We start from the raw sequence: 21,359 nt of genomic DNA on the forward strand, positions 1-21,359 counted from the left end.
CCTAAAGAGATGATCTTACAGAATCCCTACATGGGAATATTGCTTTTGGTGAGGAAATGTCAATAAATTTTGACCATTTCACATAAAAGAATCAGAAGATCTGATCTGATTTTGTACTGTTCAGTGGAACACTTCAGCTTGACATAACACCGCGTATGTCTGAGTTAGCAATATTACTGTCATAATTGAGTTTCTAAATGAAAATAGTAGCAGAGGTGTCATTTTTTTGAATGTTTCTCCTGTTACACTTTCAAACATTTGGTTGTCTGCCAGTTACTGTTAATACATTCAGTTTACTCTGTGTCTGTAACAGTAATCTTTAGTGATATCTGTTAGATTTCTCTGTAATGGCTGACAGTTTTTAGCATATGCTGTAACAGGAAAAATATTAATTGTTGATGAATACAAAGTAGAGTCCCTGCTGATAGTATTCTGTTGGGTAAATCTCATTTCATTTCAAAGCAAATAACAGAATATAACAGTTGCCTAGTGCTCCTGAACTTGGAAGAAGTAAAAATTAATTCTAGCAGTATAACTCTCTTGAGTGCACTGAAGACTAGATGTCAAAATAAGGCTAGTGCTGGGTTTATGTGTAAACCATTAGAATGGGTATTTTTACTAACAGGACTAAGGATAGAGAAGTGCTGAGTGACTGAGCAATGAAAATTAATGGAGTTGATATATTAATGTTACAAAAACTAATCAGATATAAAAATAAGGAGAAAAACTTATAAAACTGAAAATGAAAGGATACTAAAGCTGTCAAAAGGTAAAAGGAACACACACACACACACACACACACACATACATATAACACACATAAATACATATTTAGATACATTTTCTATAGCTACTGAACTACAGACAGAATAATAATATGGCCAAAAGAGGGAAAAGAGAGCACTTGTGAAAGCTAGCAAAGAGTACAGAAGAAAAATAAATTAAAAACCAAGATACAAGCATATACACTAAAAAGGAAAAAATGTGACATTACTACCTATATGATGAAGATTGTATTTTTTTCTAATAAATGTGGTGTGATGGCAAGCTTTTGAATTCTTTATAGTGTATCTTTGTTTTCCATTTATATCATAACACCATATTTAAAGAGAAAAAAGGCCTCTGTTCCTGTGAAATTTGCTTAAGATTTACTTTTGTAATTTTTTTTTTATTTTTGAAAGAATGTCAGTCTCAAAGTTATGCGTGAAATATGTACCTTTCCTCTCATATATTGACATTGTATTTCTAAACCAGGGAAAGGGGGTTGAAGTGAAAGTACAGCTGAAGTAGGACAGTTTGACAAAAAATATAGATGGCTATAGGCAATAATTATCTTCTATTTAATGGACTGAGAGTTAGTTAAGGGACCCAGATCATTGACTAGAGTGAGAACTAGAAATTTAATATGAATAAAAGTTGCACAAAGAGGCCTACTGATAAGTTAGGCAACATATTGTTTGATGTAAAAGTACACTAGTTTCAAAATATCCTACAGAAACACTGTAATGAATAGATGTGCAGACATTTTCCTGTATTATTTCAGTCCTACGTGTAATCTTTCTTAACAGCAGTTTTTGGTGACTAGTAGTGTTTTTTAATTAGGTATTTTTCTGGTATATAACACAACACAAATCTATGATAATGCCTCCCAGATCCATCAGTGATTAATGCTATAATCCTAACTAAAAGAAGAATGAGAGAAGTCCGTTTCATATCTACTTTGCAGAGACTGTGTTTTCTGAGGTTGTTTTACCAAGCCAGTAGGCAAAGCTGCAGGGTTTAGCTGTCTGTGACATCGGATAAATTATTGCTACTCATACTAAGTGACCTTGCAAGATCACTGATCAAGTCCTTATCTAGCATGGGTTTGCCTTTCTAAGTATATTGGCCAAAATCACGATGATTTGCTATCAGTTAGAAATCTTTTCTTTTCTATTTACATGGAGTTACATTACATGACATTTCTATGCAATCATTTAGGACACAAGTTAGATTTTTTTATATTAAGGAAATAATACATATGCTAACCATTAAAAGAATATAATTCCAAAATTTCTAAAAAGTACTTTAGCAAATGATATTTAAAAGAAAATAAAAGTACGTGGTTTAAGAAATCTAGGGGAAAAACAGTAGGCATTAATAGTTTTCTTCATGCAGAGACCTACTCATGGATATGTGTCAGAAATTGTGATTTTCAATTATTCTTAAATTATTTTTAAGAAATGCTAGTAACAGTTACAAAATATTTTGATGGCATTAAGTTATCAAATAAGTAAAAGAAAGAACTGAAAAGTTACAGAAAGACATTATGGTAATGAATGACTAGTGGTTAAATATTATATGAAATTTATTGTAAAATACTGCAAATGAGGAAAAAATAAACCTACTTTATTTTCACAATGATGGGCTTTGAATTAGCTATTAACCACCTAGAACTGACATCTTGAGGTTATAACAGGTAATTCCTGTGAAACATCAGTTCAGTGTTCAGTAGTGACAGAGAGGGAATAAAATATTAGCAATTATCAAGAAAAGAAAAGAAAACAACAAGAAATTATAAGACAAACATAAATATCCAGGGTTCAGGGGACTAGACATTTTGGTCTGCCCTCTGTAAAACATGAGTGAAATTAGAAAATACATAGAGAAAGATGAGCAGGATAATAACAACTATGTAATGGTCTGTTTTGCATCATGAGTAGATTTGAATTCTTCATTCTGAAAACAAGATTATGATAGGAATCTATAAAATCATGAGATGTATGGAGAAACTGAGTAGGGAATTATTTTTACAGTCCTTTCAAGTATAAAAACTGAAGACCATCAAGTGAAAAAAGACAACAGTACAATTTAAACTGGGAACACTTCGTTATACAAAACATTCTTGCAGAGTGACAGTGCTTGCTACAGGATGTCATAAATGCTAAATTTAAATGGACTGAAAAAGCAATTTTGTAAATTAATGGAAGAACCCATGGAGTACTAAAACCAAAGGTATTACATACAGATCAAAAACTCCTTCAGTTACAGATCAGTGGAGACTGAGAAAGTACTTCTGAGAACCATCAATAAGCATTGTCCTAAGATTGTATTTTACCTGGATTGACACATTTATTGCTGCTGGAAGGACACTGTTGGGCAGACACTTGTTTTCTGACTTGGTATTATGATGATTTTTATGGTCTAGGACTGTGGATTCAGAATTTGTATTTATGACAACTGGAAAGTCTTGATTTAAATACCTTAAGTGATGGAACTGTAGTCTCTATTTAGGCAAATTATTCCATGTACCTTTACTGCCCTAATTCTTTCCCCTCCATAAATTCATCATTTGTTTAGGTCTAAATTTTAACCAGTATGCACCTGACTAAATCTTCATTCTTCATGACTTTAATATGAATACTGATTTATTCAGACTTCAGCTGTGATAATAATTTCAAACAGTGGTTTCTAATGTAGGTAACTATAAGCATTTTTTTTTAAGAAATATTATTTTATAAAGGTATCGAGTTTCAAAATGTGAAATTATTTCAATTTTATTATACATAGCATAGTACATTATTTTACTGAAGCAGAAAGGAGTATGCACTCAACCAAAAAGAATAGAATCAAAGATGCTTATGCTCCACTTTATATTAACTCATTATATATGCACATTACAATCACATATGTTGCAGATAGCATAACATCATTTCATATTGATGACTATGCTATTGACAGGCTTAATTTTCTCAAATAGTATTACAAAATGCAGAAGGCTTTGATCTTAGTAACTGGCAATTTACAAACATTAAAAATGGATACCTGATCGAAGACATTAAAGTATATTACCTCAAATACATATAATTACACTCTGTTTTCTCAGCCAGAAAGTTGAATCTCTTTCAATCACTTTTCTCTTAGCAAGAAATTATCTTTCATTGCAGGTAGATGAGATGATTTCATATGTTTCAGAACTATTAGCTGACAGTTTATAAGAACTGTGAAACTTTAAAATAAATAAAAATTGTCCCTAGTTGCTAATTTGAAATTAACTGTTTTGTAGAGCTTTCTATTTAAGCTCCTGTCTTCAAATCTGCTCTGAGGGGAATAGCGAGGGGGACAAAGTTATGTGTTCACTTCTCTGAAAGTCCATCGATGAGCAATACAGTAGGTGAGAAAATAAATTTTTGAAAGTATCATTAATTCCGTTTTTTATTACTTAAATTAAAGATTTTAAAGAGCATAGCAATTTTTCTGCCTTAGTAAATTGCATTAAATTTTACCAAATGATAGAAAAGTGTATCTACCATCTCCATTTAATTTTTATTAGCATGCAAACCCTGTATCACACTATGATACATCATGGGTAACAACTCAATGGTACATCAGTTGCAAGAAAATGGTAATACTTAAAAGGGGATGTGTGGGACTGTAAAGAGATTCTCAGTGCTTATTTCTGGGTTTCATGCATATTCCTGGTGTAACATAAAACATAGGATTTGCATTTTACTTCAGGTTTACAAAGTAACTTTTTGTACTTGACTGTTTAAGTGCTACTCCAATTTTCATAGTGTTTCTTTGAGGTTAATGATATTATTCTGTCTTACAAATGAATAAACAGAGATATAGAGAAGTTGTTTAATTTAAAGTCTCACATCCTCTGAACGTTAAAGCTCCTTTCCTTCCCAAACCATTTCATGACTCTATGATTCCTTGATAAGTAAGAGACTACATGATTATCTACAAATACAGATGCATGTACAGACTCAGAATCACTGATGGAAGTGGGGCAATCACATAGACAAAAATAGTGGAATGGATTTACCAACACTGCTGAAGAGTCTTCAGCCACCTTCATAAACAGTAACTGGTACATCAAGGGAGGCACTTCTTCATTTAGACTAGGACTGCTTCCACATGATATTTGGCCAAAGAAAGCCATTCTCCAATTTGTCCGTTAGCTAAACTGTTATCAACAATTAACATTAATGCCGTAAAGTTTTTTGTTAACATTATTGTATTTTTCTAATATCTATTTATTTTTTAATTGCTACAAGGAATTCATAATAATACGGTTGTGGAAAAGTGTAGTAGACTCAGTTTTATCACTGAGTATACTGAGTATAGAATTTACCACTTTTAGTAGGGTGCTGATAATATTAGTCTAATACTTAAGTGGCCTTATTTTGAAAATTAAAGTTAAAAATGGATGAAATGAGATTAGAACAAGTCCTCATGTTAAATACAAATCTTTTTAATTTATTGTTTTTTTAATTTTAAATTTTAAAATTTATCTTTTTAAAAAAAAAGTTAATACAATTATCTTTGGAGGTATAATGGCCACAAAATAACTATCAAATACATTATGAACATGACACACTGCTAAATTTAAAAATCAAATAAATAGTTCTATCTAGGGTTTTTTTATATTAGAAACAATATTTAAGCATGAGAAAATTTTTAATTATCTCACTCTTATTCAGGTTAATATCTAATTAGATGGATAAAACTATAAAGTACTATTCATAACTGCAGAAACCAAGAAAAATAAAAGCAATAATTATACAAAATGTTACATTATAAAATTTTATTATCTTTCTTCTTCTAAATAAAAGACATTACTGTTAAGATGTGCAAGTACTCAGAATACTCTGAAAGGGAAAAGATAATGAGGTGACATGCTTCTCTCTAGAGGCCAGTAATTGTAACTTACTAATTTATTTTTTTTTAGTCTCCTGTAAAATAGTCTGTGAACAGGATTCAAGAACAAAGAATCCAAGGCTGTACAGCTAACAACTGATACTTTATGCTGAAAAAACCTACTACCCAGATAATAACATTCTGAGACCAGTTGTTTACATTGTATGATTTGTGGTCACTTTTGTCCAATTTGTTTGAGAAAAGTGAGTGGAAGAGGTTGGAAGAGGCAAAGATTAAGTAGGAGGCCATTGTCCTGATACTACAAGAGTGTTCTGAACAGTGGATGCATCTTTGAAATGTGAAGATCTCACTAATCTTGAACAGAGTCAGCATTTTCTAATTCTGTTGTGTTGCTTTCTTATTCAATTGCTTATATGCTTTTGGGAAACAAATCTGAATGACACTTTCATAGCATCTGACTATCTAAGCAAGTTTTTTATGAAAAGAAAGAGGAGTATACTGTTAAAACATCTGAATTTTGTTTATTGCTAATTTTCTATACAGTCTCTGAGCTGAAGAAGAATGTAACACACCTGCAAATTTTTGTTTTCCTGTAGATCTTAATAGTAGCCTATATATAACAGAAGGAATATTCAAAGAGATAACAGATCAAGAAAAGTAATTTTTATTGTAGTCTCTTGTGATTATATATCCCAAAATCATTAATAAAACTATTATTTAAAAAGACACAAATAACATGAAGTTAAAATTAGTTCTGTTCTACAAACCTCTTCATTATAGTTCTGGCAAAATTTGATTTTTTTAACTCAAGAAAATTATAACCAAAAAAAATGTAGCAAGGGGAACATGAAATGAGATAAAGAGGTATTTAAATAAGGTGCCCAAATTTGACGGCTGGTCTTCTGTTAATAAATTTGTGGTTAAGTCTCTCTCTAATGCTTATATAGGGACCACAGGGACACTAACCTCTTAAGTAATACACATAATAGAAGGAATGAACAATTTAAAATTTGGAGTAATAGTAAGAAGGACGAGAATAATAGAATAATAGAACAATATTAATCCACAAATAAGAAAAAAAACCTTAATAAGAAACCAGGTTTAATTCAAGCCATTTTATTATTATGTATTAAGAGTTCTAGATTTAATGACAAAGTCACTTTGAAAAAGCTCTGTTTCTTCAATCACCTCTCAGCTAATTTAGAGCTACTAATTAAAAGTACAACAGCTTTCTGTGTATAATAATTATCTTTTATGATCCTACTATTAAATGTTATTGTTTAGATCAGATGATTAACCTGTTCATTCACCTGAAACAAATTATCACTTCAGTTTATGGAATCATGTGGATGAAATTAATATTTGAGCAATTATTTTTTTCTTTTTATTAGTAGACAAACTGAAAAGAACTCCCAGTGGAATAATAAAAACATGAAAAAAATCCTTCATTATCAAAATTATCAAAAGGTATAGAAAGAAAACCTGTGAAAGGAAAAAGTGAAAATATTCCAGTCATTTGATACCAGTAAACAGGAGAAACAGGACTTCATCAATATGATTCCTATGTAGCCACTTATCAGAGTTACCAGTCTGGCAACAAATGTGTTGTAAGTCTGCCTGAGTTTATAACCGAAACGTTAACTCTAAATATAGGGAATGTTTCAAGAGCAAAATAAGAAACTTTTTTGTTTGTGGAGAAAATAAATCTTAAATAACAATCAGCTTATCACTTTATTTTAGCGGAGCAACAACACAGAAGTGATGAAAAATGCATTCTAAATATGATGAGAATGTTATACTGAGGTCTTTATTATTATTGTAATTATTATTATTAGAATAATGTTATTATTGAGGAGTATATTATTGAAATTACATTATTTTCATTATTTTAAGTAATACATTATAATAAATCATTTAACAAACAACATATAAATAATAAATAATAATAAAATATTAAAAAATAAAATTATAAGAAATATTTTAATAATATTATAAGTTGTAGAAATTCATTACTTTCTTTTAATTCATCTTTATTACTCTGCATTTATCAAAGTGGTGTGAGTGATAATGGTTTACAATCCTGAGTGTCTAGTGGAAATGGTCTTCATCTACAGTCAACATATTCAAATACCTTGTCTTTCAGCTGAGGATTTTACCACAAATTTCAGTGCAAGAACATATACTGATTATTAAAATTCATAACACTGCTTTGGCTGTGAACCAAACTTAGGTGACTTACATCTTTGAGATTCACTACTACCATCCCACCCAGTGTTAAGTGCACTTCCTGTTTCAGTTCAGAGTCTTTTAAACTACCATTAAAATCAACAAATGATAAAAATTTAGATAACTCCTTCACCTGTGAGATTAAAGAAATTTTATTCTCCTTGGTTACAACAGAAAGATGCTAAATCTTAGCATGAGCTGAGACTTCAGAGATGTGGCTTTGGACAGTCAGACAGGAAATGAAACTACCAGAGAAATGAAATCGAAAATCTCACTGACATTATGATGCAATGTTAGGTTGCACCTACACATTCCCCCCACACACACCCTCCCCTCCTCAAAAAAGAAACAAAACCAAACCAAAAGGAATATTTTGAGCTTGTAAAAGTCCAACTGCAAGAATACAAAACATCTGATAACCATAGTAATGTATATCTGTAACATATTCAAGATGTAGTGATAGATGAGATGGAAAACTTAGGCACGGACATTGAAATTGCAAGAAAATTGATTTGTCACACTTTTTAAAGCACAGATTTGGACTTATTTGCAATGCTAACAATATTTTCATTTTATCAATAACTAAATTAATAAATAAGACTGAATAGAAAAGTTAACTACCTGTAAAAATCAGAACTATGAGACTATCTTTGAGAAAGAGCTTTGCAAGTGAAAGACCGTTACCACAAAAGAAAAAAGGAAAGAGAAACAAAGAAAAGAAAAGCCATACTACAGTAATACAAGACACTTGTGTTCCTCTTCCACACCCCAGGCAGCACTACAGGCTTGGGAAGAAGAGCTGGAAAGCTGCCCAGCAGAAAAGGACCTGGGAGTGATAGTCAACAGCCGACAGGACAAGAGGTAACGACCTCAAGTTGTGCCAGGGGAGGTTTAGATTGAACATTAGGAATAATTTCTTCACTGAAAGGGTTGTTAAGCATTGAAACAGGCTGTCCAGGGAAGTGGCAGAATGGCCATCTCTGGAGGTATTTAGAAGAGGTGCAGATGTGGCACTTAAGAACATAGTCTAGTGGTGGATTTGGCAGTGTTAGGTTAATGGTTGGAGTCAGTGTTGTTAAGGGTATTTTCCAAACTAAATGATTCTGTGTTTCTATGAAAAAAGAAGAGAAAAACGGACCAGTAGCATAAGATTGTAAATAAAAATATGCTAGCTTATGTTGGTGGTATATTAAACTTATTTAAGGCTTTAACTGTGAACTTTGATCTTATCTTAAAAATAAATTTAAAATTAAATATTTACTTGGACATGATATGCAAAATGAAGACTTGACCTTTTTCTTAAAGAACTGTTTCCTGTACATTACCAGACATTGATCAACAGCAGTAAAACAAAATAACCACCAATGTCATCTTACAAAATGTACTCTCTCTATAAAAAAGTATGAAACCTCAATACTTTTAATAACTCTTAACAGTGTATATTAATATGCTGAGGATTTTATTATTCTCTTGATGTTGCTGCTGAAAGTTTAGACAATTTCTCCAATGGCTTGGAGAAATAAAAGTTTGACTTGGTGATTCAATCATGAGAAACCTCACAAACCCCAGATTTTTTAGATACTTATTTCTGATTGACAATGCAAGTGGGTGTTTACCATCACACATATATTAAAATGACAGGTCTGTGCAGACCTTGAGTATTAAAACAAAAAGCAGAGTAGTCCATTCAATGTTACATTTAATAAGTACACTGTTAGAATGGAATTTCAGGTGTGATAGTCACAACAAGAGAACCACATTACTCAATGACACACAATCTCGAACATATTTACAAAATCTGGACAGATGTTGTACAGGTGCCTAATCACAGCAGTGCTCTTGGGTAGGTCTCACCCCATGTCAATAACAAAGTTTGTGTTTGCCTTTTTCTTCTCATGCCACGCTCATATAATCAGAGTTAGGCAAGTCTCTTTAGCTGAGCATTGCTTTCAGAGAGGCTTTACCCTTTCACAACATATATGTATATGTACCCATATGTATGTATACACACTACTTTTCCTGTTCTTCCCATTCCTTCTTTTGCTATTCATCCTTTGTGATCATCAAATGATATGGTCCCCTTCCAGTCTCCTGTCTGACTGACAAACCCTAAGTGGAACGTATCAGAAACAATAGTAAACCTTTCACTGATTTCCACACAGACCCCCAAAACAGAAATTCAACATCTTCTCTAAGTGGCAAATCAAAGCAATTTCCCCTCACCAAGTAGCCATATTTTGACAGACTTTTAATGACTTCGCAAAATACCAAGTTTGGTTTTTCCCCTTAGAGAATTTAATCCTATTTTCCTGAAATTTACTCATTTTATCAGAGTAGATGCAATTTAGCTCTATCCCAAGTTTACCTAGAAAATTTCTTTTTAGATTACTATAAATATAAATTGGATAGAAACAGAAAATGGCTAAAAAAATCCAAACAACTCCTTTTTTCAGTAACACAGAGTGCTCAGAGATTCTGATTTAAGTGTGTGGAATAATCACCCAGTTCTGCAGTCAGGAGTGGAAATGGAAGAAACACAAAGCAGAGTGAGGATTGCAAAGACCTTTTTATTTGTTTTCTAAACAAAAATAACTGAAGATAAATCAGAGAGAAATCCTGACTCTTGGAAGATTATATCTGTGTACTCAGTGGTGAACACCAATATTTGAGTCAATACAGGTAAGCTTACTTGAGAGAGAGCAATAGCTTATATCCAAAGGAATATAACAAAGAGGAAAAGTGAGAAGTATGGATTATAACAGTATGAGCAGGGCCTAATAATGAACCATTTTATAAGAAGATGTTTTTAAAAGGATTTTCTGGAGTTCCTTGATCTTAGTCTGATCCTTATGAGCTCCTTCCCTGAAATATATCAGAATACTTCAAGATGGAAACTTTGCAATGGTCATAATGACTTCTCATGTATTCCCTGCCCAGGTTTCTCTGTTTCTTACTGCCAACCAGTGAAACTATGTATCAGGGATTTCAGTTGCTCTGCTAGGATGACTTTCCTATTGATTTTTGGAGCTACAAAATGGGAAAATGTGGAGGGGGGGGGGGAACATGGCAAAAACCCCAAACCACCAAAACCAAAAAACCACAAACCCCAAGAGAAAAAAAGGCCTGGACTCCCCAGCTGGCTGGGCTTGAAGAGTGAGAAAGCAGCTTTTTCACTCATACAGAGATTAAGGGTAAAAATGACACTTCATTATTAATATAACTTTATGTTAAAACAACCTAAAAAATGGTGATTCAAGCTTTTGGTACTGTCCTGCTAAGAAGTAAGCTAAGAAGTAAGTTCACTTCTTGCCGTAAGAAGTGAACATAACAAAACCCCGGAATTGTTCAGAAAATATGCCACCACTCAATCTCATCCTCAGGAGTACTGAAAATCACGTAAGCAACAATTGTAATGTAGTCTTTTCTCTGTTATTTGGAATCAGGAACCCAGACTAATTTCAACTATTATAATAACAGCCTTTTCTGTGAACAAGGTTTGACAATTTAATATTTGAAGCAGCTGGAGTCACACCTCTCAGAATAACAAAAGAAAAAAAATCTTTAGAAATCTTTCATCAATTAAAACTCTTAGACTAAAATTATTTTACTTATTTTAAAACTATGAATTTCTTTGAAGACTATAGATGTGGTCTTATCATTCTGCTTTGAATTTAGGTGATTAAAAAGACAGCTATACTGATGCCATATGTTTATAGTAAAACTCAATAGCTTAAGCTATTTAGCAGTCTGCATTAAATTGGTCATTATTATATTCAAACACATCACTAATATTTGAGCCAAAACTCATCATTTTTATTGACAAAAATCTAAAAAGAGCACTGAAAAAGTGAATTCAAATCATATCAAGCAACTAAAATAGTAAATCTCTTTACATTTTATTTCAAAAATACATTGAATAGTTTGATTTTCTTTAAATGTCACCCTACGGTGACTTTTTTATTGGCATCTGCTCACTTGGCAGGCATGTTAAGCACTGAGCCAATGAATGAAATACTACCCAGTGAGTTGGAGTATATAAAACCTGCTAGTCCTTCCTCTCAGAAACCTAGGAGATTCATAGTTAAATGGAAAGTGATGTGAAATGACCTTCCCGTCCTTCTGTAGATTATATAGTCAGCATCTATATGACACAAACTTGGCCTTGAACTAGAAAAACAAACCAGAAGTTAATGGTTATACAACTAACGCTCACCCCTATTCTTAAAAAAAATCTGAGACTGCAAGCTTCAGCTATTTTTGGAAAGCCTGTAGCACAATAATTCATGTGTATTTAGCAGTATGATAAAAAATATATTCACTATCCACTAGGTATGTTTGGTATACAACATTTTGCTACTAGCCTATTCATAACTGAATTAAGTAGTCGGTATTACTGCTCTGTGTTTGAAATACAATGACAAATAAAAATATCTGGCACAACCTTGTTAAAACTTGCAAAATATTCTTCTAAGGAAGAAATTCTTACATCAATGAGAAAATAATTTCATAGCTAGTATATATAACTTAAAAAACTATTGCATTATAATTAATTTTACACCAAATTCTGAAAATATTTATATTTTAAATAGCATTTTCAGGTACATTTATTATATATTCTGGAGAATAGAATACTTAATACTCACTAAACTCCTCTGCAAAATCACAAAAAAAATTTTCTAGCATATAACTAATCCTGCCTTTCATTTTCCTTTTCCAGATGGCAACGCAAATCCATTAGGAATTCATTCTGTAGACAGTCTATAGGCCTTGGCTTCCTGTTCCTGTAGAATAACTAATCTAATACAGTTCATCATGTGAAATTGTTCTTAAGTAGGTGATCCAACAACACTTAAAGAAGCAGGGATTATTGTCTAATATACACTTAATAACATGACACAGATTTTGTTCATGTCCAGTGTTGGGTTTAAAACATTTAAGAGTGAGGAATCCTAAGTAAAGCTTGAATTTGAATCATCCAAGTTCAAGCCACTAAATGGCCACTCACTGAAACATATCTGAAATTGTCAGCTTTACCACATATTCACAAGATAAAATCATGAACTTATGTGTATACAACATAATTACAGGATGGATGTAGACTACACTTGCAGCAATGTTCTCTAATTCATTTAACCCTTGGTAGCTGCCAGAATGAATATGATAAAATAAGACTGTGCTGTTTCTTTTACATTATAAAGAATTTATCTTCTTCCAAAAAATTGCAGCTAGATGTTTTAGATGGGATGAATCACATCATGGGAATATGTATTTCTCTTTGTTGATTAGAGCATAGACTAGGTATCTAACTTCCATAGTTAAATGCCTTACTAAAACAAGAGGAAATGTATTCCAGCAAAGGATTCAGCGACATGCATACACACCTATTTATTTTGCATGCAAGCCTAAAATTTATATGCACATAGATCAGCAGTGTTTAAGGGCAGTACTTCAAGACAACATTCACTTATTTAGATCATCTCCACTTGGATTATACAGATTAAAACACAAATCATGTCACTGCATCTGACTCTAAAGGTCCAGAACACACACTTATGGATGAAGATTTTTTTCATTTGGATTTTCATGTCCATTTAATATGCAGAAGATATGCTTCTAAGTTTTCTGTTTCTGGGTCACCACCTGTACATTCTTTTCTTGCTAAATTACACGGAATACAATGAATCAGATTCTACCCATTTTTATTGTATTTGTTATATAGCTATACAATCTTCTTACTTAAAGGGAGAAATGAACTGTACTTTTGTATGGTTAATTGCATGCATTGTAAATTTCAGAAAATTAGTTTATTTTTCATACTTAATGAAAATAATAATGGGAAATAAATTCATATTCATATTTAATGCACATTGAGAATATTTAATTTCTATTGTGGTAGGAGGGTGCATTATTTGTTTCTAGCACAATGAATACAACCTACATATTTTTCTGGCTCAAAGCAACCTGACTCCGTCCTTATCCCTCTTCCGTGTTATTCAATAACTCTCAAATTTAAATTCAAAAAAGAGTCAAATGAAAAGACATGTACCTACCACAGTTAAGTCCACTCAGAAAATTTTCAAATCAAACCAATATTCTGGCAATGAGTTAAATTAACATAAAGCATCATTTACATGAATGTTGTGAATGTTTCCTTTCCATACTGATAATAGAAAATTTTAAAAAAAATTACTTCATCAATTGTAAATAAATATTACAATTAAATATTACCTTTCTTAGGTTTATTGCCTCTGGCATGAAAACTAGTTCTGTATCTGCCTGATATTCTATTCACAATGATGTCTTAGTTCTGGCCAGGATTTCTGAAGTCTATTTTAGATAAAACTCCAGTTTATGTACTTTTGAATGAAGCTTAGTTAGCTGACTGGAGAAAATTGCAGAAAAGGACTTTCAGAAATTTTTTAATGTTGAGCTCTTAAAGTTCAGTTTTAAGAATTTACTAAGCATCATTCTGGTACAAGATCCTTTGAAAATCTTGCAGAACAGAAGGGTGTTAAGAGAAATAACATGTCAATATAGTTGAAAGAATACAAAAAAAAAGGAAAAGGGGTGTGAACTTAGCATCAACTACTGGGATTACTTATACAGTAGATATTTCTTTCTATTGTTAATAATAAATATTTGTATGTGCATCCCTAGTATTGCATGATGTTGAATTTCATTAAATTTCTTCATTAATTCTTGTTTTTAAAATATTTTCAGTTTTTATTAGGAGTGTCCTGTGATAGAGTCCGTTTTGCTGTCTTTATGCAAAACTTTGGTGAACAAATACACAAAATATACATTTTGTCTTAAAACACAGTTTTATTTTTACCTGAAATAAAATAAAAATGTGGAAATAAATAAATAGTCACTTTTCTTGGAAGTCATTTTGTTTTCAAGGCATTTGGAAAGGAAAGGTGGGCTGACTTACTTTTTATAAAATACATGGTACAAGCTGGATCACTGTCATCTCTTTCTCCTAAAGTTAGTGCTTGAATCTTTATACAGTTGGACATACAAGTATTTGGAGCAGTCTTTGTGGTTTCACTCCATCTTGTTGACAAGTAATCATTGTTTGAACAATGTAGTCTCACTGAAGTGAACCACTTTGAAGTGGTTGCTTGTATAAAAAGCGGGTGTGAAGCAGAATCAGATTCCTGCCTACGGTAGCATTTTGATATTTTAGATCATACTCTATCATTTCTACCTCCCCTTCACCAAATTATTACTTAATTCAATAATTGCTTAGTTTGTGTTTAAAAATATTGAAGTTAGATATTCAGCCAGGCATTTCCATCCATTTTAACTTAAGATGCAGAGTTAAATCCTCCACATTTTAAAAAAATATCAGTCCATGCACGTCTGCCCCATTTCTTAAATGAAATTAAGATGTGCACAGCAGTGATGATAGATTCAAGTTATTAAAGCAAATGTTTTACTGTAATGCAGTGAAGTATTATCGTAAGTACCATTTGTTTCTAATTTCCTCTTGATGTGAGGTTGTTATTTGGCACATTCTGCTACTTGCAATCTGTCCTTGCCTATCTTTTTCTTTCCAAATGTAAACTGAGTTTGAAATCAAATCAAACAGTACTGAAATAACTCTACTGTGACACGACTGTTGTCTAACAATTCTAGATGCAGTGAGCTGTCTAACAGAAAACACATGTTGACACCATTGTTGGCTCTATGTGTGTCTTCACTGGCAGAATAAAATTTGTATGTTGACCTTCCAGTGTTGGCAAAAAATTACTCTTTCAAGGATATTATTATTAATAATAATCCAAAAGTTCTGCTGTTTGACTCTATTTCTTTCTTCTCTCTGTTGTCTATGTACAATTATCAGGGCTATCTCCAGGAATTCAAGAAAAGACACAAGCAAAAGCTGAAAATAGCATAAGTGTGTGATAGAAATGTATCTGTGAATACAAGCTGGTTATTCAAGAATTGAAGAGAATAGTGGATTTTAATTTCCCTGTTTACAGTAAGCAAACTGGATCTACCTTCATTGCCAAATTTCTAAGTAATCTTGCCACAAAATGTGGCAATAAAATGTGGCAATAAAATTCTTGCAATTTTTTAATATTATATTTTGCTGTAAACATAAACCAAATATTTCCATGGAAACTAGACTTTTTCCCAATTGTATACAATTTTTTCTAGCTTCTTGGTAGGAAAAGAGAGTTCTAATTTAAATTTTATACATTTTGATGGCAGCTGAGAATTGATACCTAATTTTCTGATAGCATAGCTCAAAGCCACACTTACATACCTTACTGTGTATGTTCAATCTATCTTTTTGTTCTAACAGAAAGAAGCAAGCTGGCATAAAATTTATTTTACTGTTAAAATATTAACCTAAATAGAAGTACAGATGACACCATTATGCAAAGCAGAGAATACAAATTAGTTTATGTGCATCGGGGAAAAAAAATCTTCAACATCTGCATTTAATTGTAACCAGTGCTGGATTTCAGTGTTGAACAATTAATGATCATTACACCACTTTAAAATATCAGTGGGAGAGTGTCAAAGAAGATGAGTCTTCCATGTTTACAAAAGGTTTTTCCTGTGGCACACTGTGTGCCTTTGTGAGTCATTTATCTTGTAGCTTAAACCTGTCATGCTATGAAATATTGCAACTGTGATTCTTCATGACAGAATAATGAAACACTGGAAAAAAGTCCACTCTGAAATGACTTTTCCACAGAATTTTTGACTTGAGAACCTGGGAAGCTGCAGATGAAATAGCTTTTCTTTTCACTCCATCAAAAACTAATCCAGGCCAATGAGTTCCCTTCTACACACAAAATATGCTATTCCATTGTTTGTGGTTTTTTTCTATATTGACCTGGTTTTAGCTTTTTCTTTTTCCCCTAAATTGTTCTTTGTTACTCATGTAACAAAGTATCTCATGTACTATATTGGATGCCAAAATAGTTCCTGAAGAGCTTCCATTCAGCAAATATTTGATTGCTATATTTCACACTGAAGGTTTGAGCAATAGAGAAGATTATGGAAGATTTTTTGCTGTTTTCTTTAGGAAAATTACTTTATCTTATGTCAGCAGTTTTGCTGGAGTACCCCTTCATTCTCAAAAAATGTGGTTTGACTTTTTGTTGTGAATAATCTCTGACAAATCTACAGGTTGTGATGTATACTAGTAGGTGAGTTGAAGATGTTATGCGGTGTCTTTTTCCACAGCATTTTTTGGTGACCATCTTGTCAGTGAGGGATCCCTACATATCAAGAATTGCAAGTAAAAACTCTTTTCCTAATGCAATGTCTTCTATCAGGACCCAAACCAACAGAATTATAGGTAATTATTTTAAAATTTCAGACTGAGACAAATAATTATATTGAATGCAAAAAAAATTTCATTTAAATCAATTGCCAAAATGACTTTGACTTTCTCAATGGTTGTTACTGGAATAATTCTAGTGATGATAGATTAGAGAAAGATCATAGATCGAAAGAAATATTAACCCTTACACCACTGTACAATTCAAAGAAAGATTTGTATTTTAAAATTTGAGCTTTTGGGTGCAAGGAATACTACTTCTGATTACTGTGGAAGTATCACTGGAAAAACAGCATCTAAAATGGAAATATCTATTTTGGTACTTGTTTCAATGCATCATGTCATTCTCATTTTTGTCTGGCAGGTATTTTTTTACCTTTCTCCTTCAACACACAGGCATTTTTGTTTTCTGTATGCACAAAAGTGGATGAAAAAAATTATATATTCTACATGTACCTGAACTAATTGTCAAAATCCACTATTTAAATACAAGAAAAAGAGTAAAGGTCTATCCCAAGATAGGGCAGACAGTCTATCATAATCATATTTCAGAATATGTCATTGAATTCTTTTATATTTTGATGGAAGTGGGAGGACATAAACTTTCCAGTTTATCTAAAACAAATTAGTTATATCAAAAGCACATGTTTCTAACAGCTAGAAATAAATCAAGAATTGTACAAATGTGTTTAATTTTTCCTTAATATTCTGGAGGAATAAGGATAGATTGCCATGACTTAGAAGACAGTACTTTTAAAAATTTATTTATTTTGTAGTAGCCTATGCACCTCTACGCTATCCATAAGAACAAAATGATATTCAGTATGTGGCATACTGCTTACCAAGAAGCCAAAGTGAACAACCATCAACTGTTATCCTAAGTATTGTTTCATAATAAAGTGAGATAAAATAATTCATAAATCCAGAGAGATACAACAGTGCTGTATAAGTCCTGTCTTTGTGTGAGACAGAAGACATAGTTAAAATTTAGTCTAGTCAGCAGAAGAAAATGTTACTATGGGAGTAAACTTTTGATGGAAGATCTGGTAATCTACAAAAACCAGGCAGACACATGCTGCTCTAATCTCATTTGTAAGTAAAGAGAAATTCAAAAGATAATGATAAATATAAGCATTTAGAGGAAATAGTGCACTATAAAAATGATAAAAGTGTTAACAGAAGTATCAGTTTAAAACAGCTTTTTCTCATTAATATTTTTTATGTAAAAGCAAACATACAAATAATCCAGAACGTATTCAAGCAACAAAAAGATAGGAATGAGACCAAACCTACTTACCAAATTCCTTAGGAACAGTGATAGAGTAAACACAGTTGTGACCAACACTATAATTCTTGGGGTAGTTTGGTGATAATACAGTCCCTTCAGAGCCTGTTGACCGGCTTCCACAGGGTGCTGAAAAGTGAAGGAAATCAGTTTTTAATAATGTAATATTATATATATTAAAAAATCAGTTTAAATTGATTTTTTTGTGTGTTGGTATATGATATTGCAGGAAATTTTATTACACTTCTGCACTGGATTAAATTTTTGCATCCTGTGACATACTGAGAATGTGCAACTTTCTCATATATCAAAAAAGAATTGATGGCACTCTGAAGTTTTCCAGATCAATTTTTTTTCTTTACTATTTATCAAACATCTTAATAAATAAATTATATGCTTTATATACAGTATGCTATTATTTACAGCATACAAAACTATTATTCATTCATATGATGCTTTATACTAGAATAAAACATAGATTATGCAGCCTTTCTGCACACTGGTAAATTCTTTCTCATGCCAATAGACTCATAATTCAAAATAATATCTACAGCTACTGAAATAAGAAAGTCAGGATTTCTTGACTGACTATGATGTACCACTTATTTATATTCCAATTACTTATAACTATATATATAAGGTTATGAGCACACACTTTTCTTTATCACACAAACATCATGTTTATTCTACCATTAACAGCTATAATACTTGATAAAATGGCAGATAAATAACGATGTTATTTACCACAATAATGTATTTTTCTAAGGTTTACAACAAAACTTAATATTTGTCATTACTCAAAACTGTCAAAGCAGAAACAGTGTTATTTCTTCTTTTTCTTCATCAGATATCCGGGTGATTATTCAATGTTAGTGCTTTCCTATGTCTATGACCTGCTTCTCACACACACATAGTGATTGAGGAGTTTGTTGTCTAGACTGTGGCATTTCTTTGGAATATTTTTCTAACTGTTTTGGAATATAAAACATTTTTTAGTTAGTTTAGTGTTAACTTATCTACTTAACAAATTTATTTCCTGTTGAGACATGAATTTATAAATAAAGTAGTACTCAATGTTTCATTTGCTAAACACATATGGGATTTTTTTTGCGGTATTCTCTCAAAACATTAATATGTTGTGCATTATATTAAATAAGAAAAAGGTGGTTTTCTTACTATTATTACATAAAATTTTATCTCATTACTTGTCATACTAAATACAAGATATTTCTTAGTGTAGCTACATATCATGTTTTAAGACTACTTAATTCACACAAAATGTTTGGTGGAGTATACCATGAAAAGAGCACATCTTTAAAATGTAGCAACTTAAGGCCCCATCACTTTGAGAATGGATTTCTGCAATTTGCATTAACATGGATTCCTTTCAGTATGGTGTAGCTGCAGAGTCTGACAGACTGTACCTGAAACAGGAGCAGACAGCACCTATTGCTCCGGTCTGCATACACAATTTGGAAATGATTTAATGGGCTAGTGTGAAAGTCATGATATTTGAAATATGTCAACAGAAGGGTCTTGACTTTTGCTTTCACAAGTGTGTATAGATGTGATAGATGTGGCACATTTATTAGAGTTAAGCAAATCAGTCAGGGCCCAGAGCAGGACACAGTGCTCAGTACGGTGGATAGGCACACTCCGAGACACGAGTGAGCACCAAGACTATAATATTCACACAGAATATAGTTCTGAGGCTAAAAGAATTATCTCATCATCTTCCCTCATCCACCATCATGTAAAATATCAGAAATTCATGCTTTCCTTTGAAAACATGTTTAGATAATGGAACTATTGGATTTTTTGCTAAAAAGTAGTAAGAATCCTAGCTGACCCTCATATGCAGAGACTTATTTGCCTTGAGTTACTGGAAAAACAAAAGGTAGAAAATCTTCACTACTTGAGTGTGGCAGGTAGTTCTGATGAAATCAGATCTGCTTACCATCTTCTAAGTACTCAAGATTTTCTATTCCAGATTTTGGATAAAACAGAAGAGAATATGAAAGAATATAAGCAACAAAAGCATTAAAATAAGTGAAATAAGACTGTCAGAAAAGCTTATTACTTATCTCTAACTCCATTTCCTTACTGTTTATGAGTTGCATAAATAAGCCATTGCAACAAAGACCAATAACACTGTCCCATTCCAGCAGTCATATCACTATTATACTTTCCTAATCCACAGATATAAATAATGTGTAAATTTAAGGTAAAACTATGATTCCATTAAAGTCAAGGCCATGAAAACAAAAAGGGACAGAATTTCACCTTTAATGAAACTTGAAGTCATGTCACACAAAACCAATACTTAATAGTTATGTATTTAGTTCTCAAAATATAGCAGACCTTCCTGTAAAGAAAAATAAAGATTTTTTTATACCCTGATTCTTTCTTATTCTCACAAGCTATTAAATTAATAAAGGTATCTTCTTAATTGTAAAAGAGGGTTTTTACAAAACTACTAGTATGCTTAAACCAGAGCAAAATATATTTACCTATGTATATATCTAGACAAAATATTTCATGATACTTGAAAGGTGGTATTATCACAGCTGGTATAAAGAAAAAATCACAGAAATAATTTCACTGACAGATGTATATAGATCTCTAAAAGGGGTTAAACCCAACAATTTTTACAAATTAAAAAAAAAAACAACAAAACAAACAAACAAAAAATCCCCAAATAAACACTAAAAAACCCCACAAAACCCAAGCCAAACAAAACCAAACAAAAAAAACCCAAAAAAACAAACCAACAACCCACAAAATAAGATCTAGCACCTTTAAAAATCTGAGAGTTCTCATTTATATTGAAGTCTGGCAAAAATAACCTAAGAATCTCTAAAAGGTGAAGATAATACCATTTCATTTTACAGTTGATAATAATTA

At 31.9% G+C, this 21,359-nt stretch overlaps 1 protein-coding gene across 4 annotated transcripts in view; it reads right to left on the bottom strand.

Moving 5' to 3' along the window:
- CSMD3 (CUB and Sushi multiple domains 3) overlaps positions 1-21,359 on the bottom strand; it is a 618,429-nt gene that overhangs the window by 130,113 nt on the left and 466,957 nt on the right. For all 4 annotated transcript variants that reach the window (XM_017806514.1, XM_017806517.1, XM_017806516.1 and 1 more), the window contains one exon: positions 18,468-18,584. In XM_017806514.1, the coding sequence (XP_017662003.1) occupies positions 18,468-18,584 (117 nt within the window). The remainder of the gene's footprint in view (positions 1-18,467; positions 18,585-21,359) is intronic.

The sequence above is a fragment of the Lepidothrix coronata genome, unplaced genomic scaffold (genome assembly GCF_001604755.1).
Source record: "Lepidothrix coronata isolate B3197 unplaced genomic scaffold, Lepidothrix_coronata-1.0 Scaffold15, whole genome shotgun sequence".
NCBI lineage: Eukaryota > Metazoa > Chordata > Aves > Passeriformes > Pipridae > Lepidothrix > Lepidothrix coronata.